Genomic DNA, 25,966 nt, shown 5'->3' on the forward strand with positions numbered 1-25,966 from the left:
TAATAATAATAATACATTTGATTTATAAGCGCCTTTCAAAACTCTCAAGGTCACTTTACAGTCACAGGATAAGTTTTTCTGTGGGTGACTCAAGGTCACTTTATAATTAATAATAATATAATTATATAGAATTAACAATAATTAATGCGGCAAGAAACGACATGAATGCATTTGAAAATGATTTTATCTCTGTTCATATGAACACGCTCGGCGTAAATGGCTTAATTATTATTTATTATTATCCTCCTACATAAATATAACCTGAAAATAATTGGTGTATATATTCATGCGTGATTTTTTTTATCAAAAATAAAAAGCATAACTTGAACTTTGAACTACGATCTAAATAAAAATTTAAAAGCCTGCCGGCTGGAGCTTGAGGCCTTTGACTGTTTTGTGTTTGGCCTGTTTGGGCCAATATAACAGTAGTTCTGCGCCCCCTACTGGCGAAATGTGGCCACGTCGATGCAGTCGAGAGAGACAGAAGTGAGTGAGATCGAAGGCTTGGAACTCTCAAGCTGTGTCAGCACCAAAAACATGCAGCGTAATAAATAATAATACATTTCATTTCGAAGCACCTTTCAAAACTCTCAACTAAAGTCATTATAACAACAAGAAAGACAAATAGGGAGTTTCTGTTGCAATTTGCACTGTGTATTATTCTGCAGCAATCTGCAAATAATTAACCATTATGGGACATTCAGAAGAAATCACAAATGTAAATACAACAACTTTATTATACTGTACAGTGTATTTATTTAATTATAATACCATAGCACATTTATTATACATAAAATAAGGTATATTTTGTGTAGTTTTAAAATTTAGAAAGTAGAAAATGATGTTTTATGGGGACCTAGGAACGGATTATTCTCATTTGAATGGTTTCCTTTGGGAAATTAATTTTTGGGATACACACTATTCGCCTTACACACTCGGTGTGGGAACCAATTAAGTTCATAAACCAAGGTATCACTGTACATCAACAATTTTAATTCAAGTCAAACAATTTATCCATACAATAATCAAATATTTTCAATTTTCTTGATTTACTGCACAATCAATCCTGTGCTATTTTGATATTTGATGGTTTTACAGAAAATACAAAGAACAGACTTAGCTCAATATTTCTTACGAGTGACTACTTCAAAAAATTAAGTAGAAAATGATGTTTTATGGGGACCTGGGAACGGATTATTCTAATTTTAATGGTTTCCTATGGGAGATTATTTTTTGGGATACACACTTTTGGCCTTACACTCCGTCTGGGTTCCAATTAAGTTCGTAAGCCAAGGCATCACTGCACTTCAATTTCCTCCCACATTCCTCTTCACTGAGGTGTTGTGCTATCATGACCACGGAACTTTAAAATGTCTCGCTAATGACGGGAAATCCAATCGGATCAAAAGGTGATGTAAAAATGGCACTTTGAGAAATGTGGTCATTTGAGGAGAAGGTGATCGGACACGTCAGACTGTGATTGTTTGTCGCGGCATGCAAGCGGGAGGGTAAACAAATCCGGTTTTAATCAGGGTTTGTAGTTCATAATCCTCGCCGATCAGCAGGTGAGGATTAACATATGGGCCTCGACCACGACGAAGGGGACACACACACACACACACACGCACAGCAGCTGTCACTTGTTTTCCAAGGCAAGACGGATTCAACAAGAGCACCGCGGTGCCGTTGGCAGCCGAGTCGAGGCGACGAAAGCAAAGGAAAGAAAGGCCGAAGAACCCATGAGGACGGAAAGAGAGCATTGATGCTAATGACAATTTCCTCCAGCCGCCCTATTAGACACAAAGTACAGTGATACCTCGGTTTACGAAGCCCTTGCCTTACGAACTTTTCGGTTTACGAACGTTACATTTATGAAAACTTTAACTTGGCATACAAACTTTTTTCAGGATACACACGGAGCTGACACAATGAGTGATGTGTCGTTCCCGAACGAGCCAGTTCTCCTGACAACAAAATGGCAGCCGATTGTTTTTGTCCTTTATTCCCCACCCCAGTCTTCGGTTAAAGCCACGTGATTGGTCAAGAACGCAGCAGTGAGGGGAGGTGGTTTAAACATTAAAGAGACAGGCAGATGACAGAGAGACGGAGAAAATGGATAGAAAACAGTGACATTTTGACTCGTTTCAACTTTGATAGTTCAAAGGCAGAGTGTAAACTGCAAGGTTAAAATATCCCATCAAATAGGGTCCACAAATAACCCGCACAAGCCATCTGTACACTTGATGCAAAAAGCTATCAACCCAGCAAAACAGAACACAATTGGTGAGGAACTAGGTACAATTATGGCAGAGAAAGCTCCTACAAGGGATCTTTCCTCAAGATGGTGAAAGAAGAAGGCTACGTTCCACATCATATATAAGTAACCTGTATTGGTCTGTCATGAAAAATAAACATATAGTCTATAAAGATATGTCCATGTACAACTGAAGAGAATACGAACAGATGTTACTACCTCGGTTTACAAACCCCTTGGTTCGTAAACCAAGGAATTGATGAGGAACTAGGTAAAATTATGGCAGAGAAAGAGAAAGGGATCATTCCTCAAGATGGTGAAAGAAGAAGGCTACGTTCCACATCAAGTGTTTAATGCTGATGAAACCGGCCACCCCATTCCATCAAGCCATCACAAAGGTAAATAAAACGACTTTATTATACAGTACAGTTTTTCTTTCATTATAATACCATAGCACATTTATTACGCATAAAATAAGGTATATTTTGTGTAGTTTCTAGAAAATTAGAAAGTAGAAAATTATGTTTTATGGGGACCTGGGAACGGATTATTCTCATTTGAATGGTTTCCTATGGGAAATACATTTTTGGGATACACACTTTTCGCCTTACACACTGTTTGGGAACCAATTAAGTTCGTAAGCCAGGGTATCACTGCATTTGACTGAGCAGAAGCTCTGTAGCTCAACTAATTTAGCAGTTTGTTGTTGTGAACACAATATGTTGGACTTGTTCATGGTCCCTTTGCTCTGGTGTGTTTTATGGGGATACGATGCGCTCGGTAAGAAAAGGGGGGAGGAAAAAAAAATCAATTTCTCCCCTGACTGACTCGGTTGCACACATCCATGCATTGCCCCACAATCGCGTCTTGTCTTTTGACTTTCTGTTTTCAATGACTGAAGGGAATTTGTGTTCAACGTGAAATGTTAAACACACCAAGATGGTGGCGAGGAAGCAAAAAGGCTTCGTCTCTCTCCCCCTTGCATTCTTTCTTTCCTCTTATACACTGCCAGCAATGCCTTTGCTCCGTTTCGCTTTTCTCTCATGATTCAGGGAAATTTTAAAAAAGGGGCCAGTTGTCCCCCTTGCGTCTGAAAAGGGGGCTAAATTCTAAAATGGATGGGGCCCCATTTAACTATATTGCCGAAGTATACAAAATTGATTGAAATAAACCAAAATACATGCATTGGAGCATTATTTCTGAACTTCAAATAACAAAAACATTTGACTAAAATCTATTTTTCCTAATACAATGATCCCTCGGTTTACAAACCTTTTGGCTTACGAACATTTTGGTTTACGAACGTTAAATTTATGAAAATTTAACCTTGGCATACGAACTATTTTTCAGGATACACACGGAGCTGCCACAATGAGTGATTGTCGTTCGCGAACGAGCCCCTTCTCCTAACAAGAAAATGGCAGCCAACTGTTTTTGTCATCTATTCCCCACCCCCAGTCTTCGGGTAAAGCCACGTGATTGGTCAAGAACGCAGCAGTGAGGGGAGGGGGTTTTAAACATTAAAGAGACAGAAAGACGACAGAGAGAAAGTGAGAAGATGGATAGAAAACAGTGAAATTTGGGCTTGTTTCAACTTTGATCGTTCAAAGGCAGTGTAGACTGCAAGGTTAAAATATGCCATCAATCAGGCTCCACAAATAACGCGCACAAGCCATCTGTACAGTTGATGCAAAAAGCTATCAACCCAGCTAAACAGAACACAATTGATGAGGAACTCGGTAAAATTATCGCAGAGAAAGCACCTACAAGGGATCAGCTGGCTACCCCCTAGCTATCTATTTGCTATATGTTAGCTAGCTACTGAGCTGGCTATCTATTTGCGATCCACTTGCTATCTGGCTAGCTCGCTAGCTATATGTTATATATATGGCTCTCGCTAGTTTGCTAACTGTCTATTAGCTAACTGATAGAGCCAGCTATCTTTCTATTTGAGTAACTTCTGGGTTGAGTGAACGCTGGCGCATGTGGCTGCCGCTGCGCACCCGCAGAAAAACTGATCCTGCGACTGTAAAGTGACCTTGAGAGTTTTCAAAGGCGCTTAGAAATGAAATATATTATTATTATTATTATTATATGTACTTGTACAACAGGAGAAAATACTACATATGTGACAACAAAAATGTTCGTATGTACCGTTGTTCATGACTCGAATGTTCGTAAGTTGGGGGCGGGATGTTCGGCAGTTTCCGGCGGATCACGACAAAAGTTAAAACCTCTGAAGGAAAACGAACAGTTTTCAATTATTGTTAAACTAAATTTGTTTCTGTCGCCATTTTAACAGAAGTATGTCATATGCGGCGCGGATCACGTAGCAATATGCGCTAATCGTAGTAGCCTAGCTTTCGGTGCGGGCGCAGCGGAGTTCCAAAGTTGCGCCAGTGGCTATCAAAATGCGTCAATGGCGCCGCCCAGATGCATCCCTGATGATTCATCCTTCTTTCTCGTTTTGTGGCAACCCTCCCTCTGTAACGTCCCCCTTCCTGCTACCTCCCTTACTAGCACAGCAACCCATTTCTGCCTCTTATGAAGTGTGAAAAATGATGGCTCGCAGGATCAAGTGGACAGAATTTGCCGGCGTAATGGCCTGACAAAAAATGAATGGTGGCCTTCCTCGCCATCCATCAGCGCTCCGAAGCGAGCGTGGTTAAGATCTGTGAAGGTGCTGGCTTATTGATTACTACTTGTAACGACAAAAGTGTCTGATTGGCTGTTTGTTGCACGGCAGGAGAAAAGCCAGAGAGAGTTGGAGAAGGTAGCGGGGAGGTCGGCGCTGGCTGGAAAGAGAATACGTGCTCAGAAATCCTCTTTTGATACATTTTAAAATGGTGAAATATTGATTTGTGTCCGCTCCAAGGCCGAGCCTGAGTAGGCCGAAGCCATTTGTTTGGAGTGATAATGCCGGACACTCGTTTCGGCTGGTCGCCATCACTCATCCTGACACTTGGAAAAATGAGAGAGGAAAGAAGAAGTAGGAGGAGAATTGAGAAGAGAGCTAGCTAAATAAATGGACCGCACTAACCTCTCACCCTCTTTCAGTGGCGACAAAGCTCCTGAAAGAGAATACAGTGATACCTTGGCTTACGAACTTCATTGGTTCCCAGACAGAGTGTGTAAGGCGAAAAGTGTGTATCCCAAACATTAATTTCCCATAGGAAACCATTAAAACAGTGGTCTCAAACCCGCGGCCCGCGGGCCAAATGCGGCCCCCGAAACAATATTTTGCGGCCCGCCTTGATATGAAAAATTAATGTTAGTGCGGCCCGCATGATTGATATGAATGAAACTTGTGTGTGGAGCTGAACACGTAGGCAAGATAAGCAATGTTTAGGACAGTTAATGTTCAATATTTTCGTTATGTTAAGAAAGTTAAAGATTAAAGAACTGTAAATACAGACATTTGAAACTTTATTAAAATAATTCGTTTTCCTGTGGTTTTTTCAGTCGTCTGTAACTGCCTTATGATCATTAAATTATTTTATTTATTACTGGTTCATTAATTTTTTTATTCATTTTTCCATTTATTCGTTTAATTCATTTTTGTGTGTTAAAAAAGATCATTAAAATAAGAATAACCCGTTCCCAGCTCAACATAGTTTTCTACTTTCTAATTTTCTAAGCCTTAAAACCGCTCAAAATATACCTTATTTTATGTATAATAAATGTGTATTGGTATTATAATTAAAGACATAAACTGTACAGTATAATAAAGTGGTTTTATTGACCTTTGTGATGGTCGTTGATGGCTTGATGGAACGGAGTGGCCGGTTTCATCAGCATGAAACACTTGATGAGGAACGTAGGCTTCTTCTTCCACCATCTTGAGGAAAGATCCCTTGTAGGTGCTTTCTCTGCGATAATTTTATCTAGTTCCTCATCAATTGTGTTAGCTAGCTATTAGATAGCCAAGAGATAGCCAGCTAGCTAGCTAGCCAATTGATAGTTAATAGATACCCAGCTAACCAGCCAGCTAACTAATCGATAGCTAGCTAGCTGGACAGAGAGAGAGCTAACAGATAGCGTCATCGTGGATGGCGATGGCAGCTTATTTGGAATTATTTCCACTCCGCTGCGAGACGAATAAAGGCAAATCCAATCCAATTTCAGAAGAATTCATGGACAAAATATAATTAACATCAGTCCGTGATTCAGATATTTTTAAGGCAGCAGAGAAGGCTTCGCAGGCCTTGACGGTCCGCCACTACTGGAAACAAATATGGTGTCAGTATTTTACATTTCTGCGCACGTAAGCACTCATTGTACACCAGTATTAAGCAGCATTGTGACGGGTGCCTGGCCTTGACCACACTGAAATTAGGCTGAGAGCAGGTGGTGACCGCCACCCATGCATCTTCTATACATAATACACACACACACACATGCATCATGGAGGAAGCTCTGGCCTGCTGGGAGGTCTGAGGTCTGGCCCTCCACATTCCTTAGACAAGTGTCTCGCACCTGCTTTGCCTCAGTCAGTTTTTACTGGCCAACACACACAGGCACGCGCGCGCACACACACACACACACACACACACACACACACACACACACACGCACGCGCGCGCGCGCGCGCGCGCGCGCGCGCACACGCACACGCACACGCACACGCACGCACGCACGCACGCACGCACGCGCGCGCGCGCGCGCGCGCGCACACGCACACGCACACGCACACGCACGCACGCACGCACGCACACACACACACACACACACACACACACACACACACACACACACACACACACACACACACACACACACACACACACACACACACACACACACACACACACACACACACACACACACACACACACAGTTCACCGATTTTATAGACCCCCGGAAGCAGATGGAGCCCATCCCATCATTCTAAAGCACATACACAAACGCTTTGTCATAAATAATTATCATTTGTGTGCATATTTGCAAACCATATTTACCGTAATTTCCCGTGCGACTGTAAAGTGACCTTGAGAGTTTTGAAAGGTGCTTAGAATTGAAATGTATTGTGATTCTTATTATAAGGCGCACCGGCGTATAAGGCACCCCCCCAATGAATGGTGTATTTTCAAACTTTTGCCGTATATAAGGCGCACCGAACTATAAGACGCACATTCAACGAATGACAAAAGTTTTCCAAATATAAGTTCGTCATCAATTGACAACTACCATCACAAAGGTAAACAAAACGACTGTATTATGCAGTGCAGTTTATTTCTTTAATTAAAATACAATAGCATATTTATTATACATAAAATGAGGTATATTTTGTGCAGTTTTTAAGGCCTATTTCCTAGAAAATTATGTTTTATGGGGACTTGGGAACGGATTATTCTCATTTTAATGGTTTCTATGGGAAATAAATGTTTGGAAGACAAACTTTTCACCTTACACACACTTTCTGGGAACCAATTAAGTTCGTAAGCCAAGGTATCACTATGTTTAAGGCTTATATAAGTATTTTTAAGGCTTGTATAAGTAACCTGTATTGGTCTCTAATGAAAAAAAAAAAACATTTGAACAATTATATAGTCTATAAAGATATGTCCATGTACAACTGAAGAGAATACTAACATATGTTACTACAGTGATACCTTGGTTTACAAACCAAGGGGTTCGTAAACAGAGGAATTGATGAGGAACTAGGTAAAATTATGGCAGAGAAATCACCTACAAGGGAGCATTCCTCAAGATGGTAAACGAAGAAGGTTACGTTCCTCATCAAGTGTTTCATGCTGAGGAAAGCGGCCACTCCATTCCATCAAGCCATCAACGACCATTACAAAGGTAAATAAAATGACTTTATTATACAGTACAGTTTATTTATGTGATTATAATACCATAGCACATTTATTATAAATAAAATAAGGTATAGTTTGAGCAGTTTTAAGGCTTAGAAAGTAGAAAACTATGTTGACCTGGGAACGGGTTATTCTTATTTTAATGATTTCCGATGGGAAATTAATTTTTGGGATACACACTTTTCGCCTTACACACTCTGTCTGGGAACCAATTAAGTTGGTAAGCCAAGGTATCACTGTACAAAAATGTATGTACCGGTATTCTTAACTCGAATGTTCGTAAGTAGGGGAGCCCTCTGTAGAGACTTGTAGAGAGGGAAACATCTCTCACGGCCTTTGTGGGACTCGTTCAAGATGAGCACACCTTGTGACGCACAAGGGAACGGTGCTCAGTACCCGGGCACAACCCACATTGTTTTCCTCGGTGATGCTTAGGGGGAAAAAATAAATACGTAAAAGCCGATTTAGCAAGTCGTCAATCCCCGGAGCACACGAACGCATGACTGACTTGTTCTAATGGAGTTTTCACTTTGGGATTTACAGTCCACTTGTGGCGCTGTGTGAGAAGCAGCCACCATACATGAGTGCAATCCGTCGCCGATATCCTCCTTGCAACAGTCGCTAAGTCGTGTTTGCATGGCGGCCAAACCTCAAGCCATTCTTCTTCGTGCCGTAACTCTCTCAGTGTCAGCGCATGGAAGCTTGAGGTTAGCTCACCGCAGATGGAAAAAAACAACCGACGGACTAAGCATCAGAGTGGTCTTATCGTTTTCATCCTTTTGCAACAGGGCTCGCAGAGCATTCCAAAGGTTGATCGATGAAAAGGTTTCTTCAGCCGTCATCTGTACATAGGATTAGTAATGCTGATGAGGTGATACCGGAGGAAGTGGGGCAATCCGGCCAGTCGTTAGTCAGGATAATAGGAACAATCAGTGGAGCCGCAGGGAGTAGTCCTCTGCTCCCCCCAACCTGAGAGCAGGGACCTATCATAGCAGTGTCCGGCACCGCCACGTCTAGACAGTAGGGATATATATATATATATATATATATATATATATATATATATATATATATATATATATATATATATATATATATATATGGCCGATACTACCAGCAAAACATTTTAGTTAGCTGATGAAGCCTCTTGGATAAGAAGGAAAACGTCTGACACATTCAAAGAAGTCCAGATGACGGCTGAAGAAACCTTTTCATCGATGGACCACTCCTGTACGACTGAGAGCTTACACAGACGTATTCCAAATGGTGAGTTGACAAACTTCCCGTCAGACTACCTAAAGTCAGTGGTAATACCCTCAAGGCCTGCAAGGCCTTCTCTGCTGGCCTAAAAATATCGGAATCGCAGACTAATGTGAATTATATTTTCTTCAGGAATTTTTATTAAATGATTCATAAATTGTCTTTCAGTAGTCTTATTACACTGTTGCGCTGCTTCTAGACGTGTGTTTTTCGTATTTAAGCATTTAACCAATCACGTCAGCTGTCATTTGTTACCAGGGTCAGAAATCTACCTAGCAGAAAAATCAATGTCGATGAAGCTCTGGCTTTAACCAACAGAGTTTGAGTTGGCAACCCAAGGCCTGCTGGAAGGCGCTGGTCAACGTCAGAGTTTTCGCAAATTATGATTGGCGAGTCATACTGGCTAGAGCTAGCACACAGCATCGCTAGCGAGCTGCATAGGCAAATATATTGTATTGTTTTAATAGCGGTTTTGTCAACCCAAAATGGCTGAAGAAGAAATGGATTTGGTTGCAGACATACTGATAAAGCCATTTTCAAGATGGACTTTTCAAGAAAAAAATGGAATCATTAAGAAAGGACGGTCAGTTATTTCTCGGCTCATGGTACCCCCTCGTGAGCTTGTAGTAAATCACACCGCACTTTTTCAGTCCGGATTGATTCAGACTTAGCACTATTGAAGGCCTCGCGATGAAATTCACGGCCCGCCACTGCTGAATTGGTTGGAAGCCAATTTTAGGGCATAAATCCATTTCATTTCCAAGCGACAACACATAAAACAGAAGGGATGAAGGAATAAATACTGAAAAGAGTCAATAAAATCCAAAAGGCTGATATGGAAAATGATTTGGTTGCAGATATACTGTTAAAGCCATTTTCAAGACGGACTTCTCAAGAATAGATGGACATCATTAAGATTGGACAGCTAGCAAAATAGCTAATAACATGCCAATTTTATACACGTTCATTATTTCTTATGTTTCTTCAAGTTACAAGTTCCTGGCCAACAACACCCTAGAGTGGACGTGAAGTAATATCACACCACCCTCGCAACTGTGGAGTGATTCAGACATAGCACTACTGAAGGCCCAAGAGTGACATGCACCACCCGCCACTGCCTAAAGAACATGAGAGCCACACAAAGCAAGCTTCTTAGAAGTACCCCCACCCCCAACCGAACTGAGTATAAGAAGGTGTTAACTCATCAGCAACATGCCTCACGCATTAACCATCGCCAGCAGCTCCAGCTGGGAAGCCAGAACTCAACGGCAATGTGTAGCCGAGAACTCAACGCGTTTCGTGTGTGTCGGATCGCTGGAGCGCCATCACAACTGTGGAACAAGTTGCAGCTGCCCCCCAAATGCTGGCTCAGACAAACAACCCATTTCACAGCTCACAAATCACCGCCACGGAGAACTATGAGAACCGATCCATTTGGGCTTTTGGAAGGAGACGAGATCCCATGTGATGGTAATATTTCTATCAGCTCTTCCAGCACAAACATGGCGGGCTATTTTTGTAGGTCTCATCGGCATGTCACCTCAATTTGACTGACAAGCGATGAATAGTCGCACTGTACATCCTGTTAACAAGCGATATGATGCAATCGGCCCACAAAATACAGTGATACCTCGGTTTACGAACCCCTTGCCTTACCAACTTTGCGGTTTACAAACGTTACATTTATGACAATTTTACTTGGCATACGAACTTTTTTCGGGATACACACGGAGCTGCCTCAATGAGTGATGTGTCGTTCACGAACGAGCCCGTTCTCCTAAAAGAAAATGGCAGCCGGCTTGTTTTGGTCCTCTATTCCCCGCCCCCAGTCGTCGGTTAAAGCCACGTGATTGGTCAAGAACGCAGCAGTGAGGGGAAGTGGTTTAAACATAAAAGAAACAGGCAGACGACAGTGAGAGAGTTTCAACTTTGATAGTTCAAAAGCAGAGTGTAGACTGCAAGGTTAAAATACCCCATCAATCAGGCCCCAAAAATAACCTGCACAAGCCATCTGTACACTTGATGCAAAAAGCTATCAACCCAGCGAAACAGAACACAATTGATGAGGAACTAGGTAAAATTATGGCAGAGAAAGCACCTACAAGGGATCAATCCTCAAGATGGTGAAAGAAGAAGGCTACGTTCCTCATCAAGTCCCCATCCCCATCCCTCTTCAATTGCTGCTGTGGACTGCAAATTTCCCCATTGCGGGACGAATAAAGGCATTCTGATTCTGATTCTGAAGTGTTTCATGCTGATGAAAGCGGCCACTCCATTCCATCAAAGGTAAATAAAACGACTTTATTATGCAGTACAGTTTATTTATTTAATTATAATACCATAGCCCATTTATTATACATAAAATAAGGTATATTTTGCGTAGTTTTAAAGTTTAGAAAATTAGAAAGTAGAAAATGATGTTTTATGGGGACCTGGGAACGGATTATTCTCATTTTAACGGTTTCCTAATGGGAAATTATTTTTTGGTATACACACTTTTCACCTTACACGCTCTGTCTGGGAACCAATTAAAGTGCGTAAGCCAAGGTATCACGGTAGAGAATTTTCCCTCTCCCGGAGTAATCCGATCAGGTCTGGCCATGTGCAACAACAAAAAAATAGAACTCTGGCATTTTTTTCAAAACAAGGTTTCTGTGCGAAGTTTTGCCAAAGCGAGAAGGCTGATCGTTGCTCCAGACTGTGTGGGAGCAAGCCGAGTGCCAGTTTGGATCCAGACCTCCTGCATTACTTCTTCATTTTGCCGGGACTGTCACAGCGGCGGCATTGGCCAGCAAGTCTGTTCATCATCAACTGTTGGCAGAACACGCAGCCTGGAAAAGTGATTCCCTTAATCCACTTGGATCTGATGGCACGGTAAGCCTATTACAGCGAAGAGCTGTGGCAAATCGTGCAATGGCTGTTGAAATACAAGCAGCGGGAGACGGACCAGCAAAGGCCCAGCAAGCCCACAACGCTTGATTGACCAGTGGGGGAAAAAAAAAGTTCATCAGCTGTTCTGTTGTTGTCATTTCTTTTCAAGAACATTTCAACGAAATCATGTTATGATTGTGATATGCCTGCGTAAGCTCTCAGTCGTACACGAGTGGTCCATCCATGAGAAGGTTTCTTCAACCGTCATCTGTACAAATTTGAAGGTGTCGGACGTTTCGCTTCTTATCCAAGAAGCTTCGTCAGCGAACTAAAATCTTTTGCTGGTAGTTTCAGCCTTATGTATGATGATTGATCCCTGATCTCAGGTTGGGGGGGGGAAGAGAGGACTACTCCCTGCGGCTACACTTAGTACTTCTATTGTCCCGCCCGAGTATGGAGTCTACCTCTGGCTTGATTGCCCCATTTGCTCTGGTATCACCTCATCAGCATAACTAAGTCTATGTCGCCTCAGAAGTCTGTTGTACGAACGATCCAAATTGAACCTCAAAATGGAGGAAAACTTCTCATAGATGGCTTACTTCTTTATCCCCGACTATGTGTCACTTGAATTTATCTCTGTAGTTTTTTTTCTTCTGTAGTTATCGTGAAGGGAAGGAAGAGACCAAGGGAAGGGCAGAAAGAGACAGCGGCGAGCTCAAGGTTCCGCCCTATAATTACAAAGATAGCCTCGCTCCACCCGGAGGAGCCGAGAAGCCGTCCCTCGATAGCGTCCGAAGACTGTTCTATCAGCCCGCCAATGGCATCATTGCCGCTAAATTAATTTGGGGGTTCCTGTCACTTGGGCCTTTCTTGCGTTCTTATCACCGGCAGTGTAATATGGCGAGCTGAGAGGCTATTGCTGAGGGCACTGAAGATGGAGGAGGAGGAGGAGGTAGCTTCGGGTGGAAGGCCAGCTGGATGGAGCGTATAAAAGAGGGGAGCTGGATGGATAAGGTGTAAGACAGAAGCACGGACAAAATAAGGAATGCAAGTCAGGTCACCGCTGCTTGTCAACACACGATTTCAGAGAGCGGTAAATTCGCTCCATGATAAGTGAAGATGGCTTGGCATCCTATTTAGGCGCGCACACACACACACACACACACACACACACACACACACACACACACACACACACACACACACACACACACACACACACACACACACACACACACACACACACAAGCCATTCATCTCTCCGACTGGCCTCCACACCAACGGCCTTCACCTATCACCACAATTTGTCTGCGTATCACAGCCGACGGATAAATCATCTCTGGAGGGTCCTTCTTTAATTCAGCCCCCCATTTTCCAAAAGGTCCAGCCTGCTCATGATCAAAATGTGGGCGACACGTACACCTTTGACCTCCTCTGTTGTGGCTAATTAACCCCTCACACACTACATTTAGCCTCAATTCCCTAATGGTGATGAATGACGGGGAATGGTGATGGTGAATTAAGAGGGACATCGAATACACGCAGGAATTGATCTATTATACAGTGATACCTTGGCTTACAAACTTAACTGGGTCCCAGACAGAGTGTGTAAGGCGAAAAGTGTGTATCCCAAAAATTAATTTCCCATAGGAAACCATTAAAATGAGAATAATCCGTTCCCAGATCCCCATAAAACAGAATTTTCTACTTTCTAAGCCTTAAAACTACACAAAATACCTTATTTTATGTATAATATTTATTATACTCTACTATATTATAATACCTATTGTAATATATATAATAGGTATTATAAATGTGCTATGGTATTGTAATTAAAGAAATAAAATGTACAGTATAATAAAGTCATTTTATTTACCTTTGTGATGGTCGTAGTTGTTATTTGTACTAAGTTCATCCTGTCATCCTTTGTGATGGTCGATGGCTTGATGGAATGGAGTGGCCGGTTTCCTCAGCATTAAACACTTGATGAGGAACGTGGCCTTCTTCTTTCACCATCTTGAGGAATGATCCCTTGTAGGTGATTTCTTTGCGATAATTTTACTTAGTTCCTCATCAATTGTGTTCTGTTTAGCTGGGTTGATAGCTTTTGACATCAAGTGTACAGATGGCTTGTGCGGGTTGTTTGTGGAGCCTGATTGATGGGATATTTTAACCTTGCAGTCTACACTCTACACTGCCTTTGAACTATCAAAGTTGAAACTCTTTCACTGTTGTCTGCCTGTCTCTTTAATGTTTAAACCACTGCTGCGTTCTTGTCCAATCACGTGGCTTTAACCGGAGACTGGGGGCGGGGAATAGAGGACAAAAACAATCGGCTGCCATTTTGTTGTTAGAAGAACGGGCTCGTTCGTGAACGACACATCACTCATTGAGGCAGCGCCGTGTATGAAAAAAAGTTTGTATGCCAAGGTAAAGTTTGTACGCCAAGGTAAATTTTTCATAAATGTAACATTCCTAAACCGAAAAGTTCGAAAGCCAAGGGGTTCCAAAACTGAGGTATCACTGTACATATTTTTTTTGTCGTCCTACATCCTGTGGATCCCGTACACCCTTGTTCCACAAAGTAAAAACAATGGCTTTTTTAAAAATTAATAGATATGTTATCTCAGGAAAGGCGTCATTTTTCTCATCTTCAAACGTCACGTTGAAGGCAACTGCTGAGGGAAATGACTGAGTCAGAAAAAAACTGCTCAATTTGCGGCAGAGCTTGTGCAAAGAAGCAGACATGAAAGACAATAGGACATTCTCAAATCACAATCAGAAAGCCTTTAAAAGTGCGTAGCTCTCTCGTTTATTTCTATTTATAATTGTATTTTATGTGTTGTATTCTATTTGTGATTGTATTTTATTTATGATAGTACCTATGCTTGTCTGTGACTGTAAAGTGTCCTTGAGAGCTTTTTATTATTATTATTATTATTATTATTGATACTGGCCAGCTATCTAGCTATCTATATATTAGCTATATAGCGATATATCTGGCTGGCTAGCTATCTAGCTATCTAGTTATTAGCTATCTGTTGGCTAGCCAGCTAGCTAGCTTTCTATCTATTTGAGTTACTTCCGGGTTGAGTGAACGCTGGGGCGTGTGGCTGCCGCTGCTCACCCACAGAAAAACTTGTCCTGTGACTGTAAAGTGACCTTGAGAGTTTTGAAAGGCGCTTATAAATATAATGTATTATTATTATTATTATTATTATTATTATTGATAAATGGAACAATGAAGTATTTAGAGAAACAGAGTACTAGGCCTTGATTGAGTGGGAAATAGCAATGTAAGCAAGCTCTCTATTTTATTAGCTTTTAATTTCCCGTGTGTAAATACACACACAATGATGAAGCTTTGAATACACCACATATTGAGGTGTCTGGCGGAAGTCCAAATGGCAACAACAACAAAAAAAAAAAAAGAGTAATTTAAGCAAAACACAATAGGACATGCATCATCAATTGAAGCTAATTCTGCTTGGATTTTCCTGCGGCAGAAATTGGGCCATGTCCAAGTACGTGTTGAGCTAAACGAGAAAGCGGTAACAATGGCGACTGTGATCCATTTATGACACCTAGTTATATTTTTTTGTGTTCATTTGAATATCAATACGTTCGGGCTGCACCTTCCAAGACTGCTAACCAAAATAAACGAGGGGAAAATATAAGCAGATGCCGGAATATCTGTGACATTACTGGAAGAAAAAAAAATCATAAAAAGAGCAGGGAGCAAAACAAAACAATGAATATCGGTGATTGTATAATAAGTAACATTGCCAGTTGTGGGCGGGTCTTTCTTTTTGGTTGCAATTTGTTAACATCTCCTGCCATCTAGTGGATGTGCACAGACATGCGCTGTTTACAATAAGCTCATTAATAAAATACTACATTTTATGCGATGGTTGTTATTGTTGATTTAGAATATTTTACGACATTTTAATTTCAGTCATAATACAAAACGCTAATGATAAAAAGCTAATGTTGAACGAACAGAGGCAGCGTGAGGGCTATTTTTTTCCCATTCGTCTCGCTTGTGTGCACATTGATTTAGTCATGTAAAACAGACACGATTGATCCCCCTTCGTCTCACAGAATCCATCACGTGCACATCATTTGCGGGGACAAGGTTAGAACTGACACGGAAATTCCGTCTTAATTAAAGTGGGGACATTTGATCATTCATTAGAACATGTTGTCACTCACTTGGCCGCGAATGCCCCTAGAATAGATTACAACATCCGAGACTTAATTGCTTTTCAATCAAGAGACATGAATAAAAGTGTAACTGGAGCCATGACATGGGCGAAATGGGGATTTGTTATATTTAAAAAAAAACTCAGTTGCTATTACAATTATTTGAAATAAGAGTTAAATTGGTAAAAACAGCTGCCAATCGTCAAGGTAAGATCAGAGCATTGTCATCAAATGATTAATTCTATTTTATTTGAATGTTATTGTGCCGAACTCCATTTTGTATTTGAATTACTTCCGGGTTGAGTGAAGCTGGGGCTTCTGGCTGCCTCCTCACCCGCAAAAAAAAAACTTATTCCGTGAATGTAAAGCACACTTTTTTCAGCATGGGAGCTTCTTTTGAAATGGCTAAATGAAAATTACCTCCCCATTCTATTTATTGACACATATATTGAGAATTCTTGCAACTTATGTTGATGTATAACCGCAAATGTTGCACAACACAATATAAAGATTTTTGCCATTACCTGAGTTCACGCTGATAACTGGCAGACGAGACAAACGCATTTTGAAAATGCCATCGTGGAAAAAAAGTAATATGGATACTTTGTTTCTTCTTACTTGGTGCAGCTCCCTACTCATTTTTATACCCTATCTTACATTTAAGAGGAAAAAAAAGAGCAAAAAAATAGGATGCAACTCACGATAGCTTTCGCGTCGTTTGGGCACGCAAGGTGTACCTAATAATGAGATGTCATCTGATTGGTTGTCCGAAGTATCAATCAAGTGAAGGAACGGCTGATATGCTGACGTGTAGTTATTTTCAAAACAACTCAACTTTATTTGTAAAGCGTGAGTTCATGACGTATGAACTGTTCGACGTATTAAGCACCCCTGATGTAAAGTGTCCCTTGAGTTTTGAAAGGCGCTTATCGATGAAATGTATTATTATTATTATTATTATTATTATTATTATTATTATTATTATTATTATTATTGTAGTAGTATTGGATTTGTTAATCATTTATTATTTATAATTTATTTATATATTTATAAATTATTATTATTATTATTATTATTAGTTTTATTATTATTATTAGTTTTATTATTATTATTATTATTAGTAGTAGTAGTAGTAGTAGTAGTAGTAGTAGTAGTTGTTGTTGTTGTTGTTGTTGTTGTTGTTGTTGTTGTTGTTGTTGTTGTTGTTGTATTAGTAGTAGTAGCAGTAGTAGTAGTAGTATTGGCATTGTTAATAATGTATTATTTGTATATTTCCCTTTTATATGTGGCCACAAGGTAGTGCACTAAACCCTTCTTTTACACGTTGCACTGCAAACCCGATCAATGAACATAAAAAAAAGATAGAAAATGATAACATTAAAGCTAAGCTTTTGAAATTCTAAATAGGAACAGAAAAAAACAAGACAAGATTCAAAATATAAATTAGCAAATATCAACCATCGAATGCAGGCAAATTTTCGTCAGAAATTAAAAATAGCTTCAAGAACCAGCATGGAGGGAAACTTGTGTAATACGTCATCATAAACTGCATAGCTTGGAAAATCCCACGCAAAACGATTACTTCCGTCACAAAAATGCAATGACATATGACTGCGAGTACAGAGTGTGCACGGTTCACTGGACAGAAACAATCGCGGTGGAATATCGCTCACTGTAGCGTACAAACCAAAACAATACAAAATCTCAGTAGAATGTTCTAGTTCGTGACACATGTTTTTCTAATCGTTTTAAATTATGTTTATTTATTCTGCACGTCTCCTTCTTCAGTCCTTGAACCTTTTATTTTTTGTTTTTTATCATTGAGATTGTGACAAGTTGGTTTGTTGTTGTTTGAGGTCAGCGATGTCTTAGCACGTGACGTCACGTGGTGGGTGGTACTTAGACATGAGTGGCTCAAGCGTCGCCAAAGCTGTGGACGAGAAGGAGACAGTTGTTGGGGGGCGATTATTGCAAAACTTATTACTTGAGGCACATCGCTGATATGGTTGCCCGTCAAGGTGACTCTTTTCGGACTCCCCGTGTCGGGTGGGTCAACATGGACGCTTTTCCAATGACGAAGGAAGGCCCGAGTCATTATTGAGTTTGACGTTAGCTCGCGCGGCTAGCAATTCCCCGCTGCTGTGCTGGCGGCTTCAAACAACTTGTCAACAACCAAGGCGATCGATAGCTTATCCCCAGGAACAAATCGGAAGTGTTTTCGACACGACCTCGCTGTATAACCCTGGCGCGGGTTGTCGCTGTGCCCACGGCCATCGAGTCGGCAGCACTTTAGAGAGAGGTAAGTGGTGTTGGCAGGTCGGCGGACGTTTAAAGGCACCCACGGGAATGTGGGTCAGCCACGCTAACGCAGTCGTGTCTAGTACTGCCTATCAAGGTTAGAAGCTAAGTAGCTAAGTTAGCATGTCTTGTTGAAGTCTTCAACGGTCTAAAGTACAGTTCTGGTGTATTTTACTAAAATGATTGCTCAAAATACTGGAAACGTTTTACTAACTAATTGATTATTGTAACGTGTAGAGATTCTGATCACAGATATTACTTAAAGTCGGTCGCGGGGGAGTCCATTTGTTCAAAAACTCATTCCATCGCTTATTATCAAGCTTGTTTTATGACAAAAATCAAATGAGCTTCCGTGCGTGTTTTATTTGTGGAGAAGAGGTGAAGCTACGTCACGTTATATTATTTTAATATACGAGGTGGCCTCGGAGAAGCCACAGCGCACCCCCTCCACTCAAAAAGACCCCCAAACCCACTTACTAGTGATGGGACTGCCAGCTCCTTTCAGAGAGCTGGTTCTTTTGGATCGGCTCTCTAAAAAGATCCGGCTCTTTTGGCTCCTCATTTTTTTTTTTTTTTTTTTTGCTTGAAGTACAACCGACACCATTTTTTGGTTTCCTAACTACATCAGAAAAACGTTTTATTGCATCTAAAATACCCAAAACACGCAGGCTGATATTTTTAGTCAAATGCAAAACACCAATAAGAATGAGTTGAAGTGTCCCAAAGCTACTTCAAAATGACCCCGGAAATGACGAGTTTCAGAAGATCCCGCCCCCTTGTTCGTGACGTCACATCAGGACATCTTGGCGTGCTCTAGAATCTAAACAATGGCTTCAGATTCGGAGAAGATGCTTTCTTGTTGCACATCCAGTGATGAATATGAGTCAAATAGTTGTGAAGAGGAAAGCATAAAAGTTTGCAATCGATTAAAGAAGTCCTCCCGTATCAATTTGAGCTGTCTGGACTCCAATGTAGCGTGCCAGAAAATGCACAAGATGGCGTCCAAAAATTTGTCTGCTGGGAATTTGTGTCAACTAGTAATAAATAGTAGTCTTGGTGCAACACACAATGATTCACCATCACATTATTTACATGTTTTCCTTCTAATTTCACCATCAACACGATGTTTTCAGACCAAACAAAGTACCCAAATTATGGACACAACTTGTCCGGAGATGTCGGTTGTCCTTTAAAAAATTAACTACCAAAAAAGAATGTAAAATTATGTGGAAAAACGATTTACTCATGTAAAAAATACACTATATCAATTTGCTCTTGGAGGACGGGGGTGATGTGGTGAAAGGATGAGGTTCTGGTGATGATCCGGGTTGAAGTGCATGCGTCCTGTAGTACCTTCCCAGCTCCTCTGCTATATTTTCAGAAATATGTCTTAACCCCTCCCCCTTCTCTTCACTGCTGCGCGTGTCTGTAATTCTCCCTTCCCTCCTCTACCACGGATCTTGACCAATCACGTGCGGCTTTTACCAAAGACTGGGGGTGGGAAATAGGGGTGGAAAAAAGTCGGCTCCCATTTCCGGCTCCTTGTTAGGAGCCGGCTCTCTTCGTTCCGTTCAGAGATCCGGCTCGTTGGCGAACGTCACATCACTACCACCTACCCTCCCTCCGATTCCAGCTAGCAACACAGTACACAGCAGTGTGTACACAGTGCATACACCATGCCCCCTTGTACACGGTAAACCCTTGTGCGTGAAAGCCAAGCAAACAACCATGCAGATGGCTCCAGACAAACGTCCACAAGGTTTGAAGATAGCAGAGAACAGAGTGAACTTCCCACCCACGATTCATCCTGTTCTTGTGGGTTTTTTTTGCGGATCTGGACTTTTGTTTGCAGACCATTATTGCCCTTGTAGAATGAATTCAACTCATGCAATTGAATTTCTTCTTCTTCTTACTATTATTACTACAATTATTATTATTATTATTATTATTATTATTATTATTATTATTATTATTATTATTATTATTATTATTATTATTATTATTATTATTATTAAAGTGCTCACATTGCATCGATTTAGGCGCACAAGTTCCCATTCCCTCAATTTTCCCCAATTTGCTTTTGTAAATGTGGGGACATTACATCCCGTACATCTATTGCGGTGCAGAAAAATTAGTTCTGCAATAAAAATGGTCCAAAAAAATCATCAGGCAGTACAGTGATATTTCTGTTTGGATTGCGACAGTAATATAGAGCGACAATTGTTCTCTTGGAAGCGAACAAGAGATCTGCGTGTAATCCACCATCATTTTCTCAGCTGGCGGGTGGGCCAACATGGCAACGTGACAGGAGAGAGGCCAGCCGAGCGCGCCTCAAAAAGAAATCATGGAGGGCTTACGGCAGCACGACAAGGTCAACGGCTACCGTCCGCCGACTTCATCTGAGGATGCGGCCGACGCCGAGTGGCCGACCCCCCGGGGGGAATCCCGAGGCTCGGATAGCAGCGGGGTTGGCAATTCGTCGGAAAACGTGGATGCGGATCAGCCCGACTGCCCCGAAAGCGACGTCGAGGTCAAGGAGGAACTGGAGTCCAATCAGCAGAAAGGCAAGCAGGACAGAAGAGAGAGTGCGGATGAGGAAAACAATCACAGTAGTGCCGCCTCAAGCTACACCGGTGAGACCCTCCCCTCGTCCTCAAGGTCTCGTTACTTTTTGACTCGGGGTATTTATTGATGCTTTTTTTTTTTTCCCCGAAGCAGACCTTTCCCACACACCGTCGCCGTCGCTTTCCGAGCAGCTGCGTCTGGGCCGTGAGGATAGCGCGACGTCCGGTATCAGTGTCGAGTGTAAGGTCTGCGGGGACAAGGCGTCGGGCTTCCACTACGGCGTACATGCCTGCGAGGGTTGTAAGGTAAGTACAGTCTAACATTTGTAAACTGTAAACAGTTTGGTATACAATAGTATTCAATAGAATACGTTGCGTTAAAACAACACGTTGACATGGTACACTATCCTGTCGTGTAAACGTCACGGCCATTTTGAATGCATTTCGACTTACGACCGTTTGACTTACGACCGTTTTGTCGGACCAGAACCCGGTTGTAACTCGGATGTTAGTTTTATCTGAACACCAAACACTCTGGTGTCCGTTTGTGACGTTCTTTGCCACCCCCCTAGGGCTTTTTCAGACGAACGGTGCGCATGAAATTGGAATACGAGCGCTGCGAGCGTGCCTGCAAAATTCAAAAGAAGAATCGCAACAAGTGCCAATATTGTCGTTTCCAGAAGTGCCTTTCTTTGGGAATGTCTCATGACGGTGAGTGACAATGAGATAGCCGACAGCTAGACAGCTTACAGTCAGCTAGCTAGACAGTTAATAGCTATCGAGCTAGCTAATGGATAGCAAATAAATAGCGGATATCCAGATAACCAACAGCTAGACAGCTTACAGCCAGCCAGCTAGACAGCTAATAGCTAGCCAGCTAGCTAATGGATAGCTAATAGATATCCAGCTAGCAAAAATACACTACAGAAATAAGTTGTAATGTTATAAGAACAGAGCTAGATAGACATTCACTTAACAATTTATATAAAGCTGGCTAGATAACCAGATAGATAGCTAATAGATAGCTAGCCAGACAGATCGCTGATAGATAGCAAATGATAATAATAATAAGACATTTTATTGCTTGTTGTTGTGAGCCTACTGTATTGTTGTTATTATTATTATTCATCCATTCATTCTCCGAACCGCTTTATCCTCACTAGGGTTGTGGGGGGCACTGGAGCCCTAACCCAGAAATCTAGATCACTAATATCTAGACAAAAATGTAAAAGAAAATATACGTAAAAAAAACACCAACCTGTCTTTCTGTTTGCTCAGCAATCAGATATGGTCGCATGCCTGAGGCGGAGAGGAAGAAACTGGTGGCGGGTCTGCTTGCAGAGGAGTTAAATCTCAGTAAACCGGGAGGCTCCGACTTGAAGACGCTGGCCAAGCAAGTCAACACAGCCTACTTGAAGAATCTCAGTATGACCAAGAAAAGGGCTCGCAGTATCTTGACAGGAAAGACCAGCAGCACCTCGGTAATCCTCTCCTTTTTCAGAACAAAAGTCTTATTGCGTGCAACTGCTTTGTTTCCTGTATATGGTAGCTGTCCACGTGAAGCGTTTTGTTCCAGCTTCAGCTGTTGTATAAGTGCTATGTAAATCTATATTGTATTGTATTGTATTGTCTTTTTCTCTTGTCATCAGCCATTCGTCATTTACGACGTGGACACTCTGTGGAAGGCCGAAAGTGGTTTGGTGTGGAGCCAGTTGCTCCCGGGAGCTCCCCTGACTAAAGAGATTGGGGTGCACGTGTTCTACCGCTGCCAGTGCACCACGGTCGAGACGGTGCGCGAGCTCACCGAGTTCGCCAAGAGCATTCCGGGCTTTGTCGATCTCTTCCTCAACGATCAGGTCAGTCAGTCGTTTCTTCGTGCTACAGTGATACCTCGGTTTACGAACTTTTTAGTTTATGAACGTTACATTCATGAAAATTTTACCTTGGCACACAAACTATTTTTCGGGATACACACGGAGCTGCCACAATGAGTGATGTGTTGTTCGCGAACGAGCCCGTTCTCCGAACAAGAAAATGGTGGACGACTGTTTTGTCCTCTATTCCCCGCCCCCAGTCTTCGGTTAAGGCCACGTGATTGGTCAAGAATGCAGCAGTGAGGGGGTGGGGGTTACAGATAGCAGAGTGAGGGGGTGGGGGTTACAGATAGCGAGTGAGGCCGTTCTCAAAAACAAAATGGCGACTTCGGTTAAAGCCATGTGATTGGTCAAGAACGCAGCAGTGAGGGGGGGGGGGTAAACATTAAAGAGACAAGCAGACGACAGAGAGAGAGTGAGAAACCACACACAAAAGGGAGACGACAGAGCTTGAAACAAAAAAACAAAAGTGAAAAAAAAGTGAAATGGTGAGAAAATGGATAGAAACAGTGAAATTTGGACTGGTTTCAACTTTGATTGTTCAAAGGCAGAGTGTAGACTGCAAGGTTAAAATTCCCACCAATCAGGCTCCACAAATAACCCGCACAAGCCATCTGTACACTTGATGCAAAAAGCTATCGACCCAGCTAAACAGAACTCAATTGATGAGGAACCAGGTAAAATGATCGCATTGAAAGCACCTACAAGGGATCTTTCTTCAAGATGGTGAAAGAAGAAGGCTACGTTCCTCATCAAGTGTTTCATGCTGATGAAAGCGGCCACTCCATTCCATCAAGCCATCAACGACCATCACAAAGGTCAATAAAACAACTTTCTTATACAGTAAAGTTTATTTCTTTAATTATCATACCACATTGCATATTATACATAAAATAAGGTCTATTTTGTGTAGTTTTAAGGCTTATTTAGTAGAAAATTGTGTTTTATGGGGACCTGGGAACGGACTGTTCTCATTTTAATGGTTTCCTATGGGAAATCAATTTTTGGGATACACTTTTCACCTTCCACGCTGTCTGGGAACCAATTAAGTTCGTAAGCCAAGGTATCACTACGGCGACCGGTGAGGTAAAGACGTGGAAGGACATCATCTATATGCCTTTATGTCTATTTTGTGTGTGTGTGTCTTTTCAGGTGACGTTGCTGAAGTACGGCGTGCATGAGGCTATTTTTGCCATGTTGCCATCTCTCATGAACAAAGATGGACTCCTGGTGGCCAACGGTAAAGGTTTTGTGACCAGGGAGTTCTTACGCAGCCTAAGAAAGCCTTTCAGTGAGATCATGGAACCCAAGTTTGAATTTGCCGTTAAATTCAACGCCCTGGAGCTGGACGACAGCGACCTGGCCCTCTTCGTCGCCGCCATCATCCTATGCGGAGGTGAAAGCATCTCGGCGCTCCCGTGCGCTCGCTCCAACCGTGAACTGTCGCTCATGTCTCTCCAGATCGTCCCGGCTTGATAAATGTGAAGCAGGTGGAGCAGAGCCAGGATAACATCCTGCAGGCCTTGGACCTCCACCTGCAGGCCAACCACTCGGACTCAGTCTACCTCTTCCCCAAATTGCTACAGAAAATGGCCGACCTGCGGCAGCTGGTTACGGAGAACGCTCAGCTTGTGCAGAAGATTAAAAAGACGGAGTCGGAGACGTCGTTGCATCCGCTTCTGCAGGAGATCTACAAAGACATGTATTGATCTGCTCCGAGCAGTACTGTTACAGACTATTCGAACAACATGCTGCGTTCAGTTTAACACTGTTCCAAGTGAGGTTAGCGCAAACGGTCATGCGTGCACGTGGAATCGGTTCACCGTCATCTCCACAAAGCTGCTCCCTGCTTTCCAGGGGAAACATTTTTTTACGTTACATTAGCGCGGTGCTATGGTGAAGAGCCATCAGGGCGTAGGCCTGGCGCCTTCAAGCGTCTTCGGGTGGAGTTAATTGCTTTTTTTTCTGGACATCCTTCAAGAGGGTGACCTCGCAACGTGACCGTTTGGCCGCGTTGACCTCACTTGCCGCAGGTGCCCGTGCAATAGCATATCCATTCGTCACTGTGGACAGCCAAGCCATCAAGACATATGCAATACACATCTGACCTGCACAAGTACAAAGAGACGCATCCTTTTTATTTTTAGATCAACACTTTATTTTGACGATTTTTTTTTCCGCTCTCCCTTGTAATTTTGTCTAATTATTTGTAATTGTTGATTATATTTGTCAAACATGAACATCATATCATCATATGTACTTGACTATATTTCTTTTCTTACCTTCCTGCTTGGTTTGTGGAAAACATTTATCAACTTAACACGTTTCCTTTCACACGGTGACATGTACGTATAAAACAGTACAGTAGGCATATACAGGTAACATCCGACTTACGACCGGGTTCTGTTCTGACCAAACGGTCGTAAGTTGAAACGGTCGTAAGTTGAAACCCATTCAAAATGTTGACTAGAGACTCGGAAGCGAAATGACTTGCAAACTAGTCCCCCTTTGGTGCCATTACACGGTCGATTGCTGTGCGAGAGTGAGATCCTGGCTGGCCAAAATTGTCGTACGCGTTGCAGTGCCAGGCGTGGAATTACAAATTTAAAAAATACGGTCTGGGGGTCATGGTCGTAAGTGGAGCTGGTTGTAAGTCGTCGGATGTTACTTGTATTTTATTTTTTTAGCCCCCTCCTTCACCCTTTTCCCCCACTCTTAGTCTCTCATCTATTCTACCTCTATTGTACGGCAATATTCTGCTGTCATGTTACAGCAAATGCTACGTTTGCCTTATTTTTTTTTATTTTTTTTTGTAAATTGGTA

The 25,966-nt window shown here is 42.0% G+C and overlaps 1 protein-coding gene and 1 long non-coding RNA gene across 3 annotated transcripts in view; one reads left to right on the forward strand and one right to left on the reverse strand.

Annotated features, from left to right (window-relative positions):
- The window catches only part of LOC148902636 (uncharacterized), a 56,673-nt gene extending 39,555 nt beyond the window's left edge, over positions 1–17,118 (reverse strand). Inside the window, exon 1 of the long non-coding RNA XR_016117686.1 lies at positions 16,932–17,118. This is a non-coding gene — a long non-coding RNA (uncharacterized LOC148902636). The remainder of the gene's footprint in view (positions 1–16,931) is intronic.
- A 1,168-nt stretch (positions 17,119–18,286) lies between these two features.
- ppardb (peroxisome proliferator-activated receptor delta b) lies at positions 18,287–25,398 on the forward strand. Of its 2 annotated transcripts, none has more exons than XM_089015620.1 (8): positions 18,287–18,706; positions 20,982–21,338; positions 21,421–21,575; positions 21,842–21,980; positions 22,548–22,750; positions 22,919–23,125; positions 24,296–24,539; positions 24,605–25,398. In XM_089015620.1, the coding sequence occupies exons 2-8, from the start codon at positions 21,050–21,052 to the stop codon at positions 24,850–24,852; spliced, it is 1,485 nt and encodes a 494-aa protein (XP_088871746.1). In that variant the 5' UTR covers positions 18,287–18,706; positions 20,982–21,049; the 3' UTR covers positions 24,853–25,398. The 2 variants fall into 2 exon arrangements, with proteins under 2 accessions (XP_088871746.1, XP_088871825.1); XM_089015699.1 differs by having other exon boundaries at positions 18,289–18,706; positions 21,424–21,575.
- Positions 25,399–25,966: the final 568 nt, after the last annotated feature.

This window comes from Hippocampus bargibanti, linkage group LG01 (assembly GCF_051943395.1).
Source record: "Hippocampus bargibanti isolate YZ-2025 linkage group LG01, ASM5194339v1, whole genome shotgun sequence".
NCBI lineage: Eukaryota > Metazoa > Chordata > Actinopteri > Syngnathiformes > Syngnathidae > Hippocampus > Hippocampus bargibanti.